At 38.8% G+C, this 17,908-nt stretch overlaps 1 protein-coding gene across 1 annotated transcript in view; it reads left to right on the top strand.

Annotated features, from left to right (window-relative positions):
• Positions 1-17,908, top strand: part of otogl (otogelin-like) — a 175,064-nt gene that overhangs the window by 115,484 nt on the left and 41,672 nt on the right. Inside the window, exons 37-43 of the mRNA XM_068000003.1 lie at positions 2,603-2,696; positions 8,842-8,984; positions 9,290-9,313; positions 9,434-9,523; positions 11,601-11,790; positions 16,438-16,658; positions 17,306-17,444. Coding sequence (XP_067856104.1) covers positions 2,603-2,696; positions 8,842-8,984; positions 9,290-9,313; positions 9,434-9,523; positions 11,601-11,790; positions 16,438-16,658; positions 17,306-17,444 — 901 coding nt within the window. The remainder of the gene's footprint in view (positions 1-2,602; positions 2,697-8,841; positions 8,985-9,289; positions 9,314-9,433; positions 9,524-11,600; positions 11,791-16,437; positions 16,659-17,305; positions 17,445-17,908) is intronic.

Genomic DNA, 17,908 nt, shown 5'->3' with positions numbered 1-17,908 from the left:
GATATTGGGAGCTCAATCAAAAATAATAACGCCCCGAAGCAAAAAGTTAATGAGTATCACTGAATCTCCCACCCTTATATTAGGAAAAATATTAATTTGATAATGAAATATGAGGGTCGATTTGGACTTTTGGGTGGCTGACCCTTTATCCACTCTTTTGTCAATGATTCCAACATACACCATACAGCCTTGAACTGCCAGATCTGATGTGATTTGGGAGTTATACAATGAAGAATAGGTAAAGCTAAGGAAGTATTATATAATTCCTGTAGAAGTTGAGAGGCTAATCTTAACGTGTGGGTAATCAGAATGACACGAATGCTTTCTCTGCTCCCGTATTCCAACCCATCACTGAGTCTGTAGTAAAAATAGATAATGAACAATGATGTTAAGTTTTTCAAAATGTGGGGTCAAAAATTTATAAAACGCTATATTAACAGCTTCACAAATCTTCACAACTTAGATCCTGCAATAATACTTTCTATTAAAAATAAGTTAGCTTTGTTGTCATCATCACAAACTAGTTCAATGCAAAACTAAAAAGCTCTAAAAGTATGAATAAAAGTTGCAGGACAATTTGGAGTGGATTTTCAACTTACTGCTTAGGCATAAAACTAGCATTGTGGATCAGCTGCCTGTTACAGAAACCGCACAATTTTAATCTCCATTGAAATCAGGTGACATGAAAATCAGACAGTTTAAATGACGGGTGACCAATCTGCATTACCAGTTTTATGCTGGGGTAACAAGTTGAAAATCTAACCCATGTCTCCATAGCCAACCTTAAACGTTATGTCAAAGAATATAAATGTAGAACGTAAGCTGAGATTTCATAATGCTCCTCTCAGTCTTGCCATGGCAGTGTGTTAATCTTTGCAGATGTAGGACGACGTTTCTAGATCCACCTTGACTTACCACCACCCATGACCCTGCCAAGGTTTAACTCCTAGCGTTTTTGCAATGATGCACTCAGTATAGTTCTCAGATATATAGGCTCTGATTTTAACTGCCTCCATCAGGTGGAAACCGGGCGGGGGGGCAGTTAAATTAACACAAGTCACTTACCCTCTTAACCCACTTCCTTCCCACCGTGTCTCAATATTAACCTGCTCTTTTGAACAGGCGAGCAGGACACCCGCAGGAAGGAAGCAGGGTCCTACTTTAAATATGCTGATCGGGTCCGATGATGTCATCAGGACCCGATCTGCAATTTCAAGCTGAGGCCTGAGCCCGGGGGCAGCATCGGCTCCCTCGTCAAGCGAACCCGTCAGAAGCTGGATCCTGGGCCAAAAGAGGTCCAGACGATAAGTTTTAAAGTTATAGTTCAGGTTTACTTATGGGCCAGGAGGGACAGGAATGCTCCTCTGGGCCTCCCAAGGAAGCCATGGGCCCCCCTTGTGCAGGGCTACTCCCTCATCCCCCAATTGTGGCCAGACTCCCCTTTCCCCCCCACCACGATCACAGCCGTACCAACCCTCTCCCCACGATTGTGGCCAGACCTCCCTCTCTACCCCGATCGCGGCCAGAGCCTCCCCCCTCCTTCAATCGCAGCCAATTGCTGTGGCCTCCTGCTGCAAATTCCCGCTCCCGCACGCGGGTGTTGGGCGGGACTCTGCATACTTTTATTTAAATGAGGCTCTGCCAATAAGATCGGCAGGCCCTCCGCTTCCCTGGCCTTACTGGGTTCTTCACCCGCTACAGGGCTCCCCCGCACCCACCCCGCTTCCTCGTTAATATTGGGATCGTAGTGTTCCCATGCTCAAACATGATTAGGTCTTTATCAGTGTGCTTTTTAGTTTGATTAAACAAAAACAACGAATGAAACACTCCATTAAATATGGGATCAAAGTTCCCTTAGTCATTTTACAATGATTTCCATAAGGTCCTAGCATTCCCTTGAACACTGAAAAATTGATTGCTATTTTACACCTACATTGGCTCCCATTCTGGGAATGCCTCGATTTTAAAATTCTCATCCTTGTTTTCAAATCTCTCCATGGCCTCACCCCTCCCTATCTCCGTAACCTCGTCCAGCCCTACGACACTCCAAGATCTCTGCGCTCCTCCAATTCTTGCCTCGTGTGTATCCTTGATTTTAATCGCTCAACCATTGGCAGCCGTGCCTTCAGCTGCCTAGTCCCTAAGCTCTGGAATTCCCACTATAAACCTCTCCGCCTCTCAACATCTCTCTCTCGTTTAAGATGCTCCTTAAAACCTACCTCTTTGACCAAGCTTTCAGTCACCTGTCCTAATATCTCCTTATGTGACTCGGTGTCAAATTATTTTGATAACATTCCTGTGAAGCACGCTGGGACATTTTATTATGTTATAGGTGCTATATAAATGCAAATTGTTGTTGTTAGATCTTTCTTTTAACGGTTTGGTTTGGCTTCAGTTGCTTCCTTATAGCAGCAACCTTTTGGAACAAAGTGCCATGACTATTTATCAAATACTGCTGTATTGTATTTGGAACAAGCCATCAAACCTTTGTAGTAGATTAGTAACAACTCAGAAAAAAAATCTTATCAAGCAGTTCTTAATCTCTACATTGGTGGATTATATGTTTTGATGCATACTTTTTGTTCTACATTATTTCTTCCAGTGCCCTTTTAATGTGACTCAGCCAAGTTGTGGCTTTCTGGGAATGCCTGTCCAAATAAACAATGACAGGTGCTGTCCACAGTGGGAGTGCCCATGTAAGTACTGGTTTCAGATTTGTATTGCACCATATTAAGTGAACAATTAGTGCTGTTATTCTTCTGAATAAAAAAAATCATAATAAGAAGCCAAAGGGGAAAAACACAAATTGGATTTTTTTAAAATAGGTGCATTTGTTCCTGACATTTTTCTTTTGATTCTTTCACTCGTCTGTTCGCTCGAAATTTTCACTTTTTTGTTAGATTGCACTGATTCTGGTTCAGATTATGCTCAGATTCTTTTCTCTCAACTCTTTTCCCATCTCTTTGTTCCATTTCTGTTTCTTTCTGTCTTAAATCTGTACCAGTATTCTTTATTTTTTAAAAAACCCGGTCTGTTGTTGGAATTCAAATGAATACAAGTTTTTAAAAAAACTAGAAATATATGAATAAAATTCATCAATGAAGCCATTTATGTTCCATTTATAACATCAATTTTCAATGCGGAGTAAAACAATATGCAAAGCAGGGTGTATATTCCCAGGCCTGTGTTCATTGATGGTCTTCAGAATTATTTTGATTGGATTTGGGATTAAACCAGAATCATATTGGAACTATCTCCAGTGGGAGGTGGTTTAAGTGTAATAGTGCAAACTGTTTTACCTAAAACTATTAAATTAAACTGATACTGAAATAGAAGTCTTCAAGAGCAGATACTGCAACAGAACCTCCATTGTAACTTTTGTAACTGGTTCAACACCAAAGAATGTTATTCCCTAGTTGCACATACTGCAGTAAAAGTCAACTCTTTTCTTTATGCTGTAAATTTCAACCATTCATACTATCTAATAGTAGACTTGAAGTTATGAAAAATTAGGATCTGCAGATAATGATGAAATTCTACTGAAAAAGGAAAGTGACTGGGTAACTGTTACTTTCAGTGTTGACCTGTTCTATAGTTTCCTGCCACAGTAGAGTATATTTTCCAACTTCACAACAACTTCAGTGCGTTCATCCATTGCTGAATATAAAAATGGCAGGTTATACAAAATTCTAATTATGTTAATTTTGGAAATGCTTCTAAACAAAAGTAGCACTTTTACGAACGCACCGGTTGATTGGTACAATACCGAATCAGCCTCTATTATTTCTACTATTATATTGCTCTACTGATTTCTGTTATTTGCTTTTAATGACTATACAAGGCATGTGATTTCAAAAGCGCTGTTATAGCTGGTGGTTTCAAATTGCATTAGTATTGGTGTCTAGGATTACAAGAATAGAATTACACTAGAAAATCATCATCAGTCTACTTAATCCAGAGCACAGATATTGGTAAAGACAGAGAGTGAATCTCGAATGGAGTGAATTGCTAACGGAGTGAGGAGTTTCAACTGGGAATTTGATGAGTGTGAGAATTAGGTGCGGGGGGAAGGATTATAAATTAATATAACAACTTTTAATACTTAAATAAAAAACATAATTTAAAAAAAAACTAATTGGTAATTATTTTGAAATTAAGCTAAATCAATTTACTAAATATAATTTAGATCTCAAGTGATTCTATTAGTCCTAGAGGTAAACTACTGATTAAATAAATAAAAACTAGAAATGGCAGTACAGGCTGTGTGTCAGGACTGTAATATGTGGGAGTTTGTGGACAGCGAGACTGTTCTGGATTGCCACATCTGCAGTAAATGTCTCTGACTTGAGACACTCCAGCTCAGAGTCTTTGAGCTGGAGTGCGAGTTAGAGACACTCCGACACACAAGGGATGGGGAGATAGAGAAAAAGGACCTGCAGACACAGGTCCTATCCAACAGATATGAGGTACTTGATACCTGTGAAGACAAGGATGAAGGCTGCAGTCCAAGGTGGGGAGAGGATTAGAATAGAAAGGTTGTAGTAATAGGGGATTCTATAATCAGGGGGGTAGGGTCCTCTGCAGTCACGACCAAGAGTCCAGGAGGGTGTATTGCCTAACTGATGCAGGGTAAAGGACATCTTGGAGCAACTGGAGAGGAACTTGGAAAGGGAGGGGGAGAATCCAGTTGTTGTGGTCCATGTCAGCACCAATGACATGAGGAAGAACAAGGAAGAGGTCCTGCTAAGGGAATATCAGAAGCTAGGAACTAAATTTTAAAAGCAGGACCTCACGGGTGGTACTCTCAGGATTACTACCTGAGCCATGTGCTAATTGGCATAAGGATAGGTGGATCAGGAAGGTGAATGTGTGGCTGAAAGAATGCTGTGGGAAAGAGGGGTTCCATTTCATGGGACACTGGCAACAGTACTGGGACAGGAAGGAGCTGTACCACTGGGACGGGCTCCACCTAAATTGGAATGGGACCTGAATCCTAGCAGAAAGGATAAATAGGACAGTGCATAAGGCTTTAAACTAGCAAGATGGAGGAGGGATCTGGTAGCAATGATAAAAGCTTAAAGATAAAAGAAACAGGAGATGAGTGTAAAGGTCAGACCAGGGTAAGGAATACAGAGAACATAAACGGTCAAGGAACAAATACCGTTATAAAACAGAAGTATAAAAGGACTGTTAAAAATAAAGTAAAAGGAACAACTATTAAAGGTGACCAAGTGCTTGAAAGTGGGATTAGGCTGGGTGACTCATTTTCGGCCGGCGCTGACATGATGGGCCGAATGGCCCCCTTCCGTGCCATAAATTTTCTATGATTCTATGAATTAAACAGAATCCAAAATAAAACGGGGGAACAGGAGGCAATAATCCATAGTGAGGAACCAGATGTAGTGGGAATAACTACATAAAGAACAGGACTGGCAACTAAATATTGCAAGCCATTCCATAATCAGAAAGGATTGTGAAGGAAGAAGGGGGGTGGAGTAGCTGTACTAATTAGAGATAACATAATGGCAGTAGAAAAAAGGGACTTAACTAACAGAAGGATAGAAGTAGAACCAATAATGGATTGAAATAAAAGATAAGAAGGGATCAATCATGCTAATAGGGGGTAAGCAAATAAGTGAAATGAGTAAAGGACATAGAATAATAATCATGGGAGATTTTAACTATCCCCAAATAAACTGGCAAGTGGAGGTAGGTAAAGGGGTACAGAGAATAGAGTTTTTATAATGTGTGCAGGATTCCTTTCTTACCCTGTATATAAAAAGCCCAACAAGAGAAGTACTGCAGGATTTTGTAATGGGAAATGAACCAGAACAGATAAGAGAAGTAAGCATAGGGGAACATCTAGGCAATTGCGATCACAACATAATAAGGTTTAAGATAAAGATTGAGAAGTACATAAGTAAGGCAAAGGCCAAAGTAATAATTTGGAAAAAAAGCTGATTTTCAGGGACTAAGAATGGAACTAGGGAAAATAAACTGGAAAAATTTACTGATAAACAAAGAAATAGAACAGCAATGGAAAACATTTAAAACAGTGATCAATAGAGTCCCAGTAATGATACACCATGGATGAATAAAGAAATAAGGGCAAAATTTAAACTAAAGACAAAAGCATACACTAAGTATATAGACATCAAAGGAGAGGATGACAAAAGGGAATACGGAAGAAGTTAAAAAAAACAATTAGGAAGGCAAAGAGAAACTATGAAGTTAAATTATCAAGGAATGTAAAAAGAAATAGTGAAGTATTCTACAGACACATAATAACAAAAGAAAAATCAGGATAGGGATGGGGCCACTAAGGGATACACACGATAAACTCACAGGTAATGACAGCAAAATGGCAGAGATATTAAATAATTACTTTGCCTCAGCATTTACCAGAAATACTAATATGGTGGGTATGACATTAGAAGAAGAGATCATTGATAAACTAATCAAACTTAGAGAGGATAAAATCCATGGTCCAAACTTAAAAGAAGTTAGGGAAGAGATAGCAGGGGCACTATTACATATATATAAAAATTCATTAGAAAAGGAAACAGTGCCAGAGGACTGGTGAACAGCTAATGTGATTCCTATAATTAAAAAGGGAGATAGAAGCAGTCCAGGGAACCAAAGACCAGTTAGCTTAACATTGGTGATAGGAAAGATAAAGGAATCTCTAATCAAAGTTGCAATAGAAAAATATCGAGGAAATGAAAATATAATAAAGAATAGTCAGCACAGATTTCAAAAGGGATGGTCTTGCTTGACCAACCTTATTGAATTCTTTGAAGAAGTAATAGAAAGGGCAGACAATGGTAATGCATTAGATGTAATATATTTGGATTTTCAAAAGGCCTTCAATAGTAGATGCATGACTAAGGTCAGACCATGTGGCGTCAGGGGACAAGTAGCAGAATGGATAGCAAGCTGGCTACAAAACAGAAAACAGAGTAGATGTTAAAGGTAGTTACTCAGACTGGCAAAAGGTGGGAAATGGTGTTCCACAAGGATTGGTACTGGGACCACTGTTGTTCACCATTTACATAAACAATTTGGACTTGGGAATCGGAAGTTCAATTTCAAAATTTGCACATGACACCAAATTGGGAGGGGGGTATAGTTAATACCGAGGAGGACTGTGACAAAATACAGGAAGACATTAATAAACTTGCAGGATGGGTGTGTAATTGGCAAATGAATTTCAATATAGATAAGTGTGATTTTGGTACGAAGAGTAAGGCGGCCACATACTGCTTGGATAGTAAGAGTCTAAATGGGGTGGAGGAGCAAAAGGATCTCGGGGTATAGATACACAAATCACTAAAAGTAGCGACGCAGGTTAATAAGGCCATAAAAAAAGCAAACCAAGCACTGGGGTTCATTTCGATTGAAAAGCAGAGAAGTTATGTTAAACTTGTATGGAACCTTGGTTAGACCACACTTGGAGGGCCAAAAGTAGATGCCATAAATATAAGATAGTCACTAATAAATCCAATAGGGAATTCAGGAGAAACTTCTTTACCCAGAGAGTGGTTAGAATATGGAACTCGCTTCCACAAGGAGTAGTTGAGGTGACTAGCATAGTTGCATTTAAGGCGAAGCTAGATAAATACATGAGAGAAAGGAATAGAAGGATATGCTGATAGGGCTAGATGAAGTAGGGAGGGAGGAGGCTCAGTAGGGAGGGAGGAGGCTCATGTGGAGCATAAACACCGGCGTGAACCTCTTGGGCCGAATGGCCTGTTTCTGTGCTGTACATTCTATGTAATTATGTAATTCTTTGTAATCGAAGCAGTTTTTTTTGTCTGATGTTTACAGCCACTCTTTAAACTGCTTACTCCTGTGAGGCATTTGATATTATATACCCAAGAGGTTGTTAATTGTCCTATTTTGCATTTACCATATGCAGGTAAATCATATGCAGGTTTGAAAGTGATAATTATTTTCTTGTTTAACAGCAGTTGTTTGTAAAATGTCAAACATTTTTTAAAATCACAGATTCTAAATTATTCAGTACATTTGCTTTCAGCTGATTTAAAAACAGTGGTGTTTGTAAAGACATTTAAGGGTAGATGTTCCTCTGAGGCCACCTGCTGACCACTTGACAGGTGTTCAGCACCTGTCAGAGGATAGGCACCCTGAATTTCCTGTCCTTGGCCTCACGTGCATGGCCCGGGCACAATCCAGGTGCATGTCTGCCACCGAGCTGGAATTGTGCTGAAAAGAAGAGCAGGAAGCAGGAGCTCAGCTGAGAGGCCTGTAACTGCCCTTCTGGCCATGGTATTAGGACCTTTTGTCTGCTCTCTGAGAGCCCTGAGGCCTTAAGCTTATCCTTGGCGGGAGGCAAAGTACTGACAAGCTTTGATCTTTGCCGCCTCTTCAATCAGCGAGCTGCCTGTGGGATTCCCGCAGATGATCCAGTCTGAGCCAAGGGACTTGGCCCAAGGCCTAATGTCTAGTTTCTTCAGCCAATTGGGGTACCTAATGGAGCAAAGTGAAGTGAGAGGTTGGGAACATTCCTTCCCACCTCACTTCACATTCAGAGCCTACTCCAGGCGCAGACCAGTGATGTAATTTTAGGAAGCCTCAGGAAATCTTAGGTTAGCGCAGTGGGGGTAGAAGCCTCATATAAACCATCTTCATCTCTTTTTCCTCTTTGCTGAGCCTGGAAACTTAAGTGTACCACAGATACAAGGAAGCGGAAAATCCCCCATTTAGCATGCAAAAGCCAATGAAAATAAAATGCTATCTCTATATAAATACTATATTTTTCCAATTCTTTAGCAAGAAAGTAGTTTTGAAATGAATTAATTGATGTATTTGCCTTCTCAGGTCGCTGCTCAATGTTTTCTGACCTGCACATCATCACATTTGATGGCAATGATGTGGGAGTATATGATGCTGCAGCCTACGTACTGACTCTGTTGCCACAAGAAACTATTGTTGCTCATATTGAACAATGTCCCACCCGTGAGGTAACTTAAAACTTTTTTCTAAAACTAGAACCAAGTTAATACTGAATGAAAAGTGAAATTTGGAACTTTCATTAAACATCAGTATATTAAGTTACATCAACAACTTAAGTCAAAGTTTCCAAAATAGCATGTTATTAACCATTAGATATATAAATTTTATAGGTTTTCATAATTAATGATGTAGCAAATTAGCTATTAAAATATAGCTTAAAATATTATTCCTTATCATCTATGAAAAATATTCACTGACAGTGATAAGATGTGAGCTGAAATGTTTCTGAAAAATACTGTTTTATTAATTACAGAGTGCAAATTCTATTAGACGTCCTGTAAGTACATGACTATTACTTTAGTTGAATTTTAATACTACTTGTTTCAAAGTGTCATTTAAAGTATGATCTTTGTGTTCATGAATTTTTTTACCCACTCTCATTGCTTTTACTATTAAGGTGCCTGGAGGAAATTCTGGATTGTGCTTTAAAAAGTTGAACATAACCTCACATAACCACAAAGTTCTCATCAATCGATTAGAAAGAATGGTGAGTGTGAAATTAATAAAACTCGAATGTTATTGTTAATAATTTTTGCATTTCTTTTATAAAACTACTACTGCTATTCCTAATAATTTGTAGTGCAAGAACTAATATATTATCTGGACAATAATCAAACGTATTACTAATAAACCTTTTTACATACCTTTGCCATTTCTTGCAATATTTGGTGCTTTCATGACTTTAATCCCATGTCATTATTTCAGTTACCAAACAACATCTACTGTATCTTTTAGATAATATTGATTTCACTATCTTCTGCATCTTCTAAATAATGTAATTGATGTTATTTATAGTTATGTAATCATAATGTACGAAAAGCATGACAAAATGCAGTAACAATAAAGGAAAACTTGTATTTATATAGTGTCTTATGTCTCTAAAACGTTCCAAAACACTTTGGCCTAGAAATTGATAACAATCCCGATATTGGACCTCAGGCCTCATTTAAATCACACCGGCGAGCTGCCGTCACCTGCTGAGTGATCCCAGGCAGCTCGCTGGTGAAGAGGCTTGGAATTTCGGGAGGAGGGCAACCGGGAAGGAAGGTGATTGAGAGGGCAGACGATCAGGAAGAAAGGCAACCGGTAAGGGAGAGAACGGGGTCCAGCAACAGTCTGCGGGACTTCAGTGGAGCTGGGAGAAGCACTCCTGCACTTCCGAGATCCACGTTCAAGTGAATACTTTAAAAAAAATTCACCTTTTTGTTGGCAGCCTGCAGAGGTTCCTGTAAAGACCAGTGGTTAAGCTGCATGTAGACCTGGTTTTACTAAACATAGTCGGCCTGGCACCGGCTGTATCTGGGGGCAACCCAATTTTGTACAGAGGGCCTTAAACAGGCATTCAGCCCTTTGGGTATGCAAATAAGGGGCCTAACGCCTGTTCCAGGCGTGGACCCTGGACGTCTTTTGCATATACCAATATGGTGGGCGGGGCACTTCTGGCTCATAATGAGCGCTCGCTTCCTGCCTGCTATTTTGGAGGCTTAGGTACCCATTTTGTTCCTGAAAAATGAGTGCAGCACCATCAAATTTCTAGGCCTTCATGTTTAAGGGTATATTTTCTGATTGTATGGTCACAGCACAAACATTTATGTGCATCTTGCATGGACCCTGACTTGCTGGGATGTTCTGACGTGCTCCCATTGGCGAGGCTTCTTGCCAGAAGTGTGTAATCTGAAAATTTACCCTACAATTAATATTTGCTAAGAGTGTAATGGTGGAAAAATGTATCTGTTGGTTTTTCTTAGAGGGAAGCAACGAGAACTTGGGAGTGCCTCAACTGTCCTGTACATATTGCTGTATAATATATAAAAGTCACTTATTCTGATATATGCATTGTATGTAGAATTTCTGAGTCATATTGGGTTTAAAGACTACATAATAAATAATTTCCATGTATTAAGTACTTTTTAATATAACATTTTATGATGGGAATTTTGACACATCTTAATAAAATAAGGGACAATTTTCAAAAAGCTGTCATAATAGTCACAATTCCACTGTGATTTAGTGATTTAAAATAAATATGTTAATGAAACTGATAAATTATAAAAACTATGTAATTGTTTCAAGTCTGTGACTGATTAGGATGTTAGCAAAATATGTAACTAAACTTCACTCCCCTCCACAGGAGCAAAAAGTGAAAAAAAGTGTTATTCTAATAGGCAGGAACAGATAATCAGATATACAATGGAATGCATATGTAATTAGGACTGCATGGTACAGTGGGTTAAATATTGTGTCTCCTCTCTTTGCTAGTTTTATGGTATGATGTGAAGTAAGTTTGGGCAGTCTCAAATTGGATCCTAGTGAGCCACAGCAAAAATGCTCATATTTTGCCACTTTTACTAATAAATATTCTGAAAGATTAGTAACTCAACATTCTGACTTCTGCTTACTCATCTAAACACACATTAGCAAAACAGTGCACACAAAGGTCATTGTTGCTTAAATAAATTTACTGTAAATCAATTCTTCATAAATGGTTAATAAAAATGTATAATTGTTCAACTGGTGTTGAATGTTGTACGAGAGGATTTCAGTTGCATTTATTCCATTTGCAGACAACGGTGAACTCTAGACCAGCTCGACTCCCGTTCACAAAATTAGGCTTCCATATACAGGATACGGGAGCAATGTACCTGATCACAACCCCAGCTGGTGTTACTATTCAGTGGTATCGCAGCACAGGCATCATTGTGTTAGAGTTTGGTTTGCCTTACAATCGAACCATAAGAACTAAAGGCTTGTGTGGTAAGTATACTATGGATAGAAATTGTTCCCAATTTTTTCCTGTTATGTATGATTTGAGTTTTGTACCCATTCACTCCTTCAAACTTCATTACAGTTATTGAGTTCTAATGGATACTACCATTCCTTACCTGTTCAGTTGTGGTTTGTTGCTGGTTTATGAATATAACATTTGAGCTAACCAGATACAAGTGTGACACAATGTTGAATATGTAAGAAAGCAAAATATTTGAGGTGTGGCAGACATGCACTGGTTGCAAGACTATTTTATGTATATTAGTCATCTCCCCTGACATTGTTCATAATGAGATATTGGATACTATGTCTTATAGTTGATCTCTTGTGTTATTGTGCATGGACACAAAAAAATCTCAGTATGGTGCTTCTTTTCCACTCTAATTCTTTTGAGTCAAGTCCTCAGTCTTCATTTTTTGCCTTTTTCTCTGTCTCTTTCTGTATGGCTGTCACACACTTTCCTCATTGTAATGTCTGTCTCACTCTGATTCTTGTTTCTGTCTTAATTCTGTAAATCTCTCCTTCACTCTGCCTCCAATGTTTCTGGTTCTCACACATGTCCCTTTACTGATATAATCAATATTTACCTTTTTTGCCTTTCATAAGGCCTAGAGTACACTTATGAGATGACAGGGGTGGGGCGTGTCTGTCTTGGAGGTGCTGCACCATGGTCGGTTGAGAGAGCAGATGGGGTTCAGCACCAGATCCAAGCTGTGGCCAGGAGGAAGTAAGAGGTTGCAGCTGAAATGTCAGAGGGGATAAGCAGAAGATGTTGCAGCTTGGGTGGTAATGAGAGGAGGCTGCACCAGCAAGTAATTTGGGGTAATTTTCAACTTCATTGTCTGGGTGATAATCTTACAAAATAGATGGCCTGCCCATTGTTGATCTGTTCCAATATTCATCTGATTGATTTCAAAGTTGATAATTACCCCCATTTAATCGGGTGGAAGGGCCATGATCTTGGTTTTACAGTACCCTTGGGCCGGGAAGGGGGGTGGGGGGAGTATGGAGGTACTTGCATGGTATGCTGTGAGGCCTGAAAGCACTGGGCGGTAGGTCCAGGCAATCAGGTGGGGGACCCCAAAGCCTTTGAAGTTGACCGCTCCAAGAAAATATTTTCCAGGCATTTATAACATTGAACAGGCAATTTTTTGATTAAAAATAAGCATTTTTATCCTGAATTATTTAATTTTTATGTTTTTCTTACATTATAAATGTTACTTTTATCAATTCATCAACTGAGGGACTCATAAGGGCTTCACAGAATTTTTGAATCTATTTGATTCGTCAGTTCCTGGTACTTGCCAACTTGGAATTATTATTTCCTGGTACTTGCCAGTCAGTACTTGAGCAATTTGATTGCTCAGATTTTTTTGCAGCATGCTCGTTCATCATTGGTATCATTGGTAATTGAATCAAATTGCTTTTCATTCATTCACATTTAGTCAATTGGATATGTAATTGGTGATTTAACAGGTAAGTCTTCATTTTATCCCATCATTAATTATTGCCCTCTGGCTACATGATGCAATAGACATGCACTAGATGTCTACTGCTAGATGGATAAATCTCACTGAATGGCCTCACAGGAATTTATTCATTTGTACCTGTAACTAACAGGAAGTTGGAAAGAGCTAGGTAACTATTGGAAACTAGTCAATATGTTTTAAAAGAAGGAGATGAGAGTCAGAAAAAACTCAATTAAAAAACAACTGTAAGCATTTGTTACAGAAGTAACTTATGAGAGAAAAAAAGATAGTTCTTTTGGTGCTTTTATGTTTATCTTGCAGTACAAGTCCTGACTCCTCAGGCTGATTTACTTGATGTGCCTCATTTGTGCTGGCCAAGTTATGTTGAAGTACCTTCCATTTTCCTCTTGGATGAACATCATAGCTACCACAATGAATGCATTTGCACACAATATATGATTGTATGTGTATATGTATAAAGGTATGCATACATGCATGTACTGCAGTTTTGGTGCTGAAATATTTGAAGGAAACAGAAGAGTCCAGACATGTGTCCAGTATTTTGATAGTGACATTGAGGCTCATTGGGATGCTACAATGTGCAATGAATTCTGGGACACTGTTTCAACTCCTTGTGTTAAACTGGAACTAACAGAATATTAATCCATTGCCAGAATACACTTTAGGAGGCCTCATGTCTGTTAGTGCAAGTAAGAGTGATCCTGTGCTAGCAGATTTATTCTTAAACGCTATTGCATATTTATGGTTAGAACAATGTGAATATAGCCCTTAAAGGAATTGTTACAATTGTAAGGAAAGAACTTGCATTGAAATTTATACCCATAGAAAACATACACTTTAAGAAATAGATGTAAAGCTTTTTGATTTAAATTAGTACTGCTTAGCAGTCTTAGCACCATCGTGAAAATATAGAAGTGATTAAAGGTTTCCTGTGTATATTTATTTAAATTCATGTCGCAGTAACAATGTTGCATTAAGTAAACTGGGTCAGGAGCATTTGAATAAAATCCCAGAGTAATTGAGGCCATAAATAGCTCTTGCATAGAAGAGAGTAGCATATGTGTATGTTAGCATAGATGAGTATATCTCTTTTCAAGGTTGAAAGTACCAAAGATCATCCCTATTGAACTTTGCTTTGTTAATTAAAGAACGTATGCTGTTCAAGAGAACAAATTAAACAAAGGAAAAACAAAAGCTGTTCTTGTGTTCTAGAGCAGGGAGCATCTAGAACTTTACAGAAGAACAATCATTGTGACTAATCATAAATTTAAGGGAAACATTTTCCCCCTCCCCTCCTCTCCTGAAGTCTGATATTTTGCTGGACATGATTTCATGGGCACTGACAGCTCTCTGGTACCTTACCCAGGTGCTCATTCTTCATGTGTAAACATCGGTGGTAAGTATTGGGAGGCTATTTGATCATAGGGAGTGCATCACAGCCGAACTGATGCTGTCATTAATGTTTCATCACCATATGCACTTTACTGTAGGGTTCACTGCATTATGACCAGGAGAGGGACCTTTGGTGGATTTTCGCCCTCGCTGAGCCATTTGAGGCCAAATGTAGCATCACTAACTGCTGCACTGGTTGAGATCAGCTAACTCAGCCCGGACAGAAACCTAACCCGGAACCTTCTGGACTGTATGCTCAGTGCTACAGTCACAATACACACAATTTTGATATTTTAACTGGATTGGCTAATGATTCACCTTGTAAAATTGCATAAATAGATCTATGATTTTGTAAATAATAATGTAATCCTATATATTTGTTGAGATTAGTTTATAATTCTAATACATAGCGCGTATAATTTTTTAACCTCATTCGTTGGAACAAATATTGGTTTGAACAAAATGTGCTCTGGACAATATACACAGGTCTGAATGCCATTTTCAAATAGCTGACCAGATTAGATTACAGTAAAACCTATGAATTACAGGCGCCTAAGGGACAGGCAACAGCTATCCTTTTTTTGCAGGTGTCCTTATTTATCAAAATGGTCATTGTATGTACTCTAAAAAATTTTCCCAACAATCTTGAAGAACCATATGAGATTATGATCAGCACCTAATCAGCTGCAATAATGCTAAGAATCCCCTTCCCACATACCTGCATTCAGCTCTGTTCACTTAACAATTTTGCAGTCTAAATTCCCACTTCATTTCAAAGTGCTCTCACTTGGAGCGGAGTGTAACTTCAGAAATGAACTGTGTTTCTCAGTTCTACTTACCAGCTTTAGGGCAGTCACAGGACAAAAAAAGGGGGAACTGTGATGACAGGTTGTGCCAGTACATTGAAGTTTCCAAAGCCAAGTCTTAGAACAGATTGAGACTATTTAGGAGGGAAAACACAACAGGTCACAACATGTGTAGGAACGAAACTGCAATTTTCTCGTTGACCAGTGAGTCTGCAGGAAGACTGACTGATAGCTGGGACTCACAGGCTTGTCCTTCACTCTATAGAGCAGCAGAGGGACAGAAAGACACGAGCCAAAGCTCCTCAAAGAAATAGATCCATCATCAGAAACCAAGGAAAAGAAGATGATGGCAGGGTCAGGGGGAGAGGAGCTGCTGCAGCTGCTGAAAGATCGTATGGACGCAGCATTGGAGCAAGAAAGGACGGCCACTCTTGCTGTTTGCATGCGCTTTCCTTGATTTGGGAGACTGGTGAGGTCAGTGCAAGATGGCAGCCGGTTTCATGAAAGAAATGGCTTTTGTGGAATGGGGAGACCTGTACCCAGCAGCCATAGCCCTGGGATAGAGCTGTGCAAGCATTCAATCCCAGAGATAGAGCGGTTTCTCTGCCGCTGTGGATGCTGGGTAAAGAGCTCCCCATTCCACAAAAGCGATATTTTTCACAAAACCTGTTGCCGCCTCGCGCTGATCTGCATGTCCCGTGTTTTAAGTTACAAAAGGGCTTGGTACATTGAAGGCTGTCCGTAGTTCGTGATTGGCGAGTGCCCATGGTTTCAGATTGTCTCTTATATATTTTACCATGTAAATTATTTGGGTCTCTCAATAAGTGTCCAATTTTTGCAGGTGTCTGTTTTTTTGGAAGTGTCCTTTTATACAGGTTTCACTGTAACTACAATATTAGTAATGTTATCAGTAACTTTTCGGACCAATCAGTGTCTGTTTATTTTAGGCTGCTGTAACGGCAGTCCTGCTGATGATCTCAAGCTACCAAATGGGACCATTGTTACAGAAGTGGAAAATATAGGTCTTTTCCTTGAAAGTTGGATGGTTGAAACATCTGGACTAGAGACTGATTGTTTTAGATGCCGAAAACAGAACTGCACCACTGGTGACTGTTCTGCTTGTTTTGATATGTTGAATCAAAATCCTTGGATCCAATGTCATCAGCACGTAAGTAGATACTTTTCAGAAATTGCATATCACACTTAGAATTGTGCATTGTTTGAACAGTCTGTTGTGTAATATACATACAGGATTCTGGTAGAGGAGTAGATGAAACATTAATGAACCATGCCTCACTTGTCCCATTGTAATTTGCCAATATTGAATTTTAAGAAGTATACCCAAGTGATAAAACGTTGTCAGTACAACATGTTTTATACTTATTTAGCACACTCACTTTTGTTCACCTTGCAGGAGGGCCAATGCAAGGGGCTCTTCATATAGCATGCAATACATACCAAGAAAACAGTTATATACAAACAGTGGGAGGGTCAAGCAGTTATCAATCATTCTTGCAAATTTGTACATTTTGTAATGTAACTTTCAAGTCAGAAAAGGTTTGGATACATATTTTCTATTTCTAGTATGGTTCATTTTCAAGCTATCATATTTTTAGAAATCACAGTACAATAGTAAAACAAATCCATGAAAATTGATTTTAGGATTAAGTAAATTTTGGGCTTATAAAGTAAATTGTTTAAAAAAAATCATTTAGAGTAGCATAGATTGATTTCTCAATCAGTTTAAGAGGTGATGGATAAAAGTTTCCATGTTGTTTTAATGTTCTTGTTCACAACTCTCTTGTTCACCCCAAGGTCACTCCAGAAATATTTTGTGATCTATGGATTAGAGATTTTCACTATGTGACACATCAGTGCGATGCTTTGGCTTTATATGCAGCTACTTGCAATAAATACAATGTTTGCATTCCGTGGAGAACTCCAGAATTTTGTCGTAAGTTTTTAGACCTGCTAAATTATTAATAGTTATTATATTATAATTAATTATTATAAAATGGTCGTAATGAAACTACAGCGACCACCTCTTCAGTTCTGTTTTGAGAGAATTGATGCTAACAAATCTTCCTAGATTTGTACCACAAAATGAAAATGAAGGAAAAGTCGATCCAGAGCCTGGTTCCTGCCATTTGATATTATTTCGCTAATGTCCTTATTATATTGAGGCTTTAGGGTATATTGCAGACCCCATGAATGTATCAAATAACAGATGTAATTAAATCTCACCTTAAATTAGCTAACTAGAACCCTTCTTGAGAACAAGAAAAATAATTGAATGACACCAAACTATTCCTATTAGCAGCCTTGCTTAACTTTTCCTGGTCATCTTATTCCGATTGGCACGAAGCTTGAGATGAAGCACGTTTCCCCATGCTTGGTCAGGCTTCCTCTTCAGACCAA

This window comes from Heptranchias perlo, chromosome 18 (genome assembly GCF_035084215.1).
Source record: "Heptranchias perlo isolate sHepPer1 chromosome 18, sHepPer1.hap1, whole genome shotgun sequence".
In the NCBI taxonomy this organism is placed as follows: domain Eukaryota; kingdom Metazoa; phylum Chordata; class Chondrichthyes; order Hexanchiformes; family Hexanchidae; genus Heptranchias; species Heptranchias perlo.
This window is presented reverse-complemented; position numbering and strand designations above follow the sequence as displayed.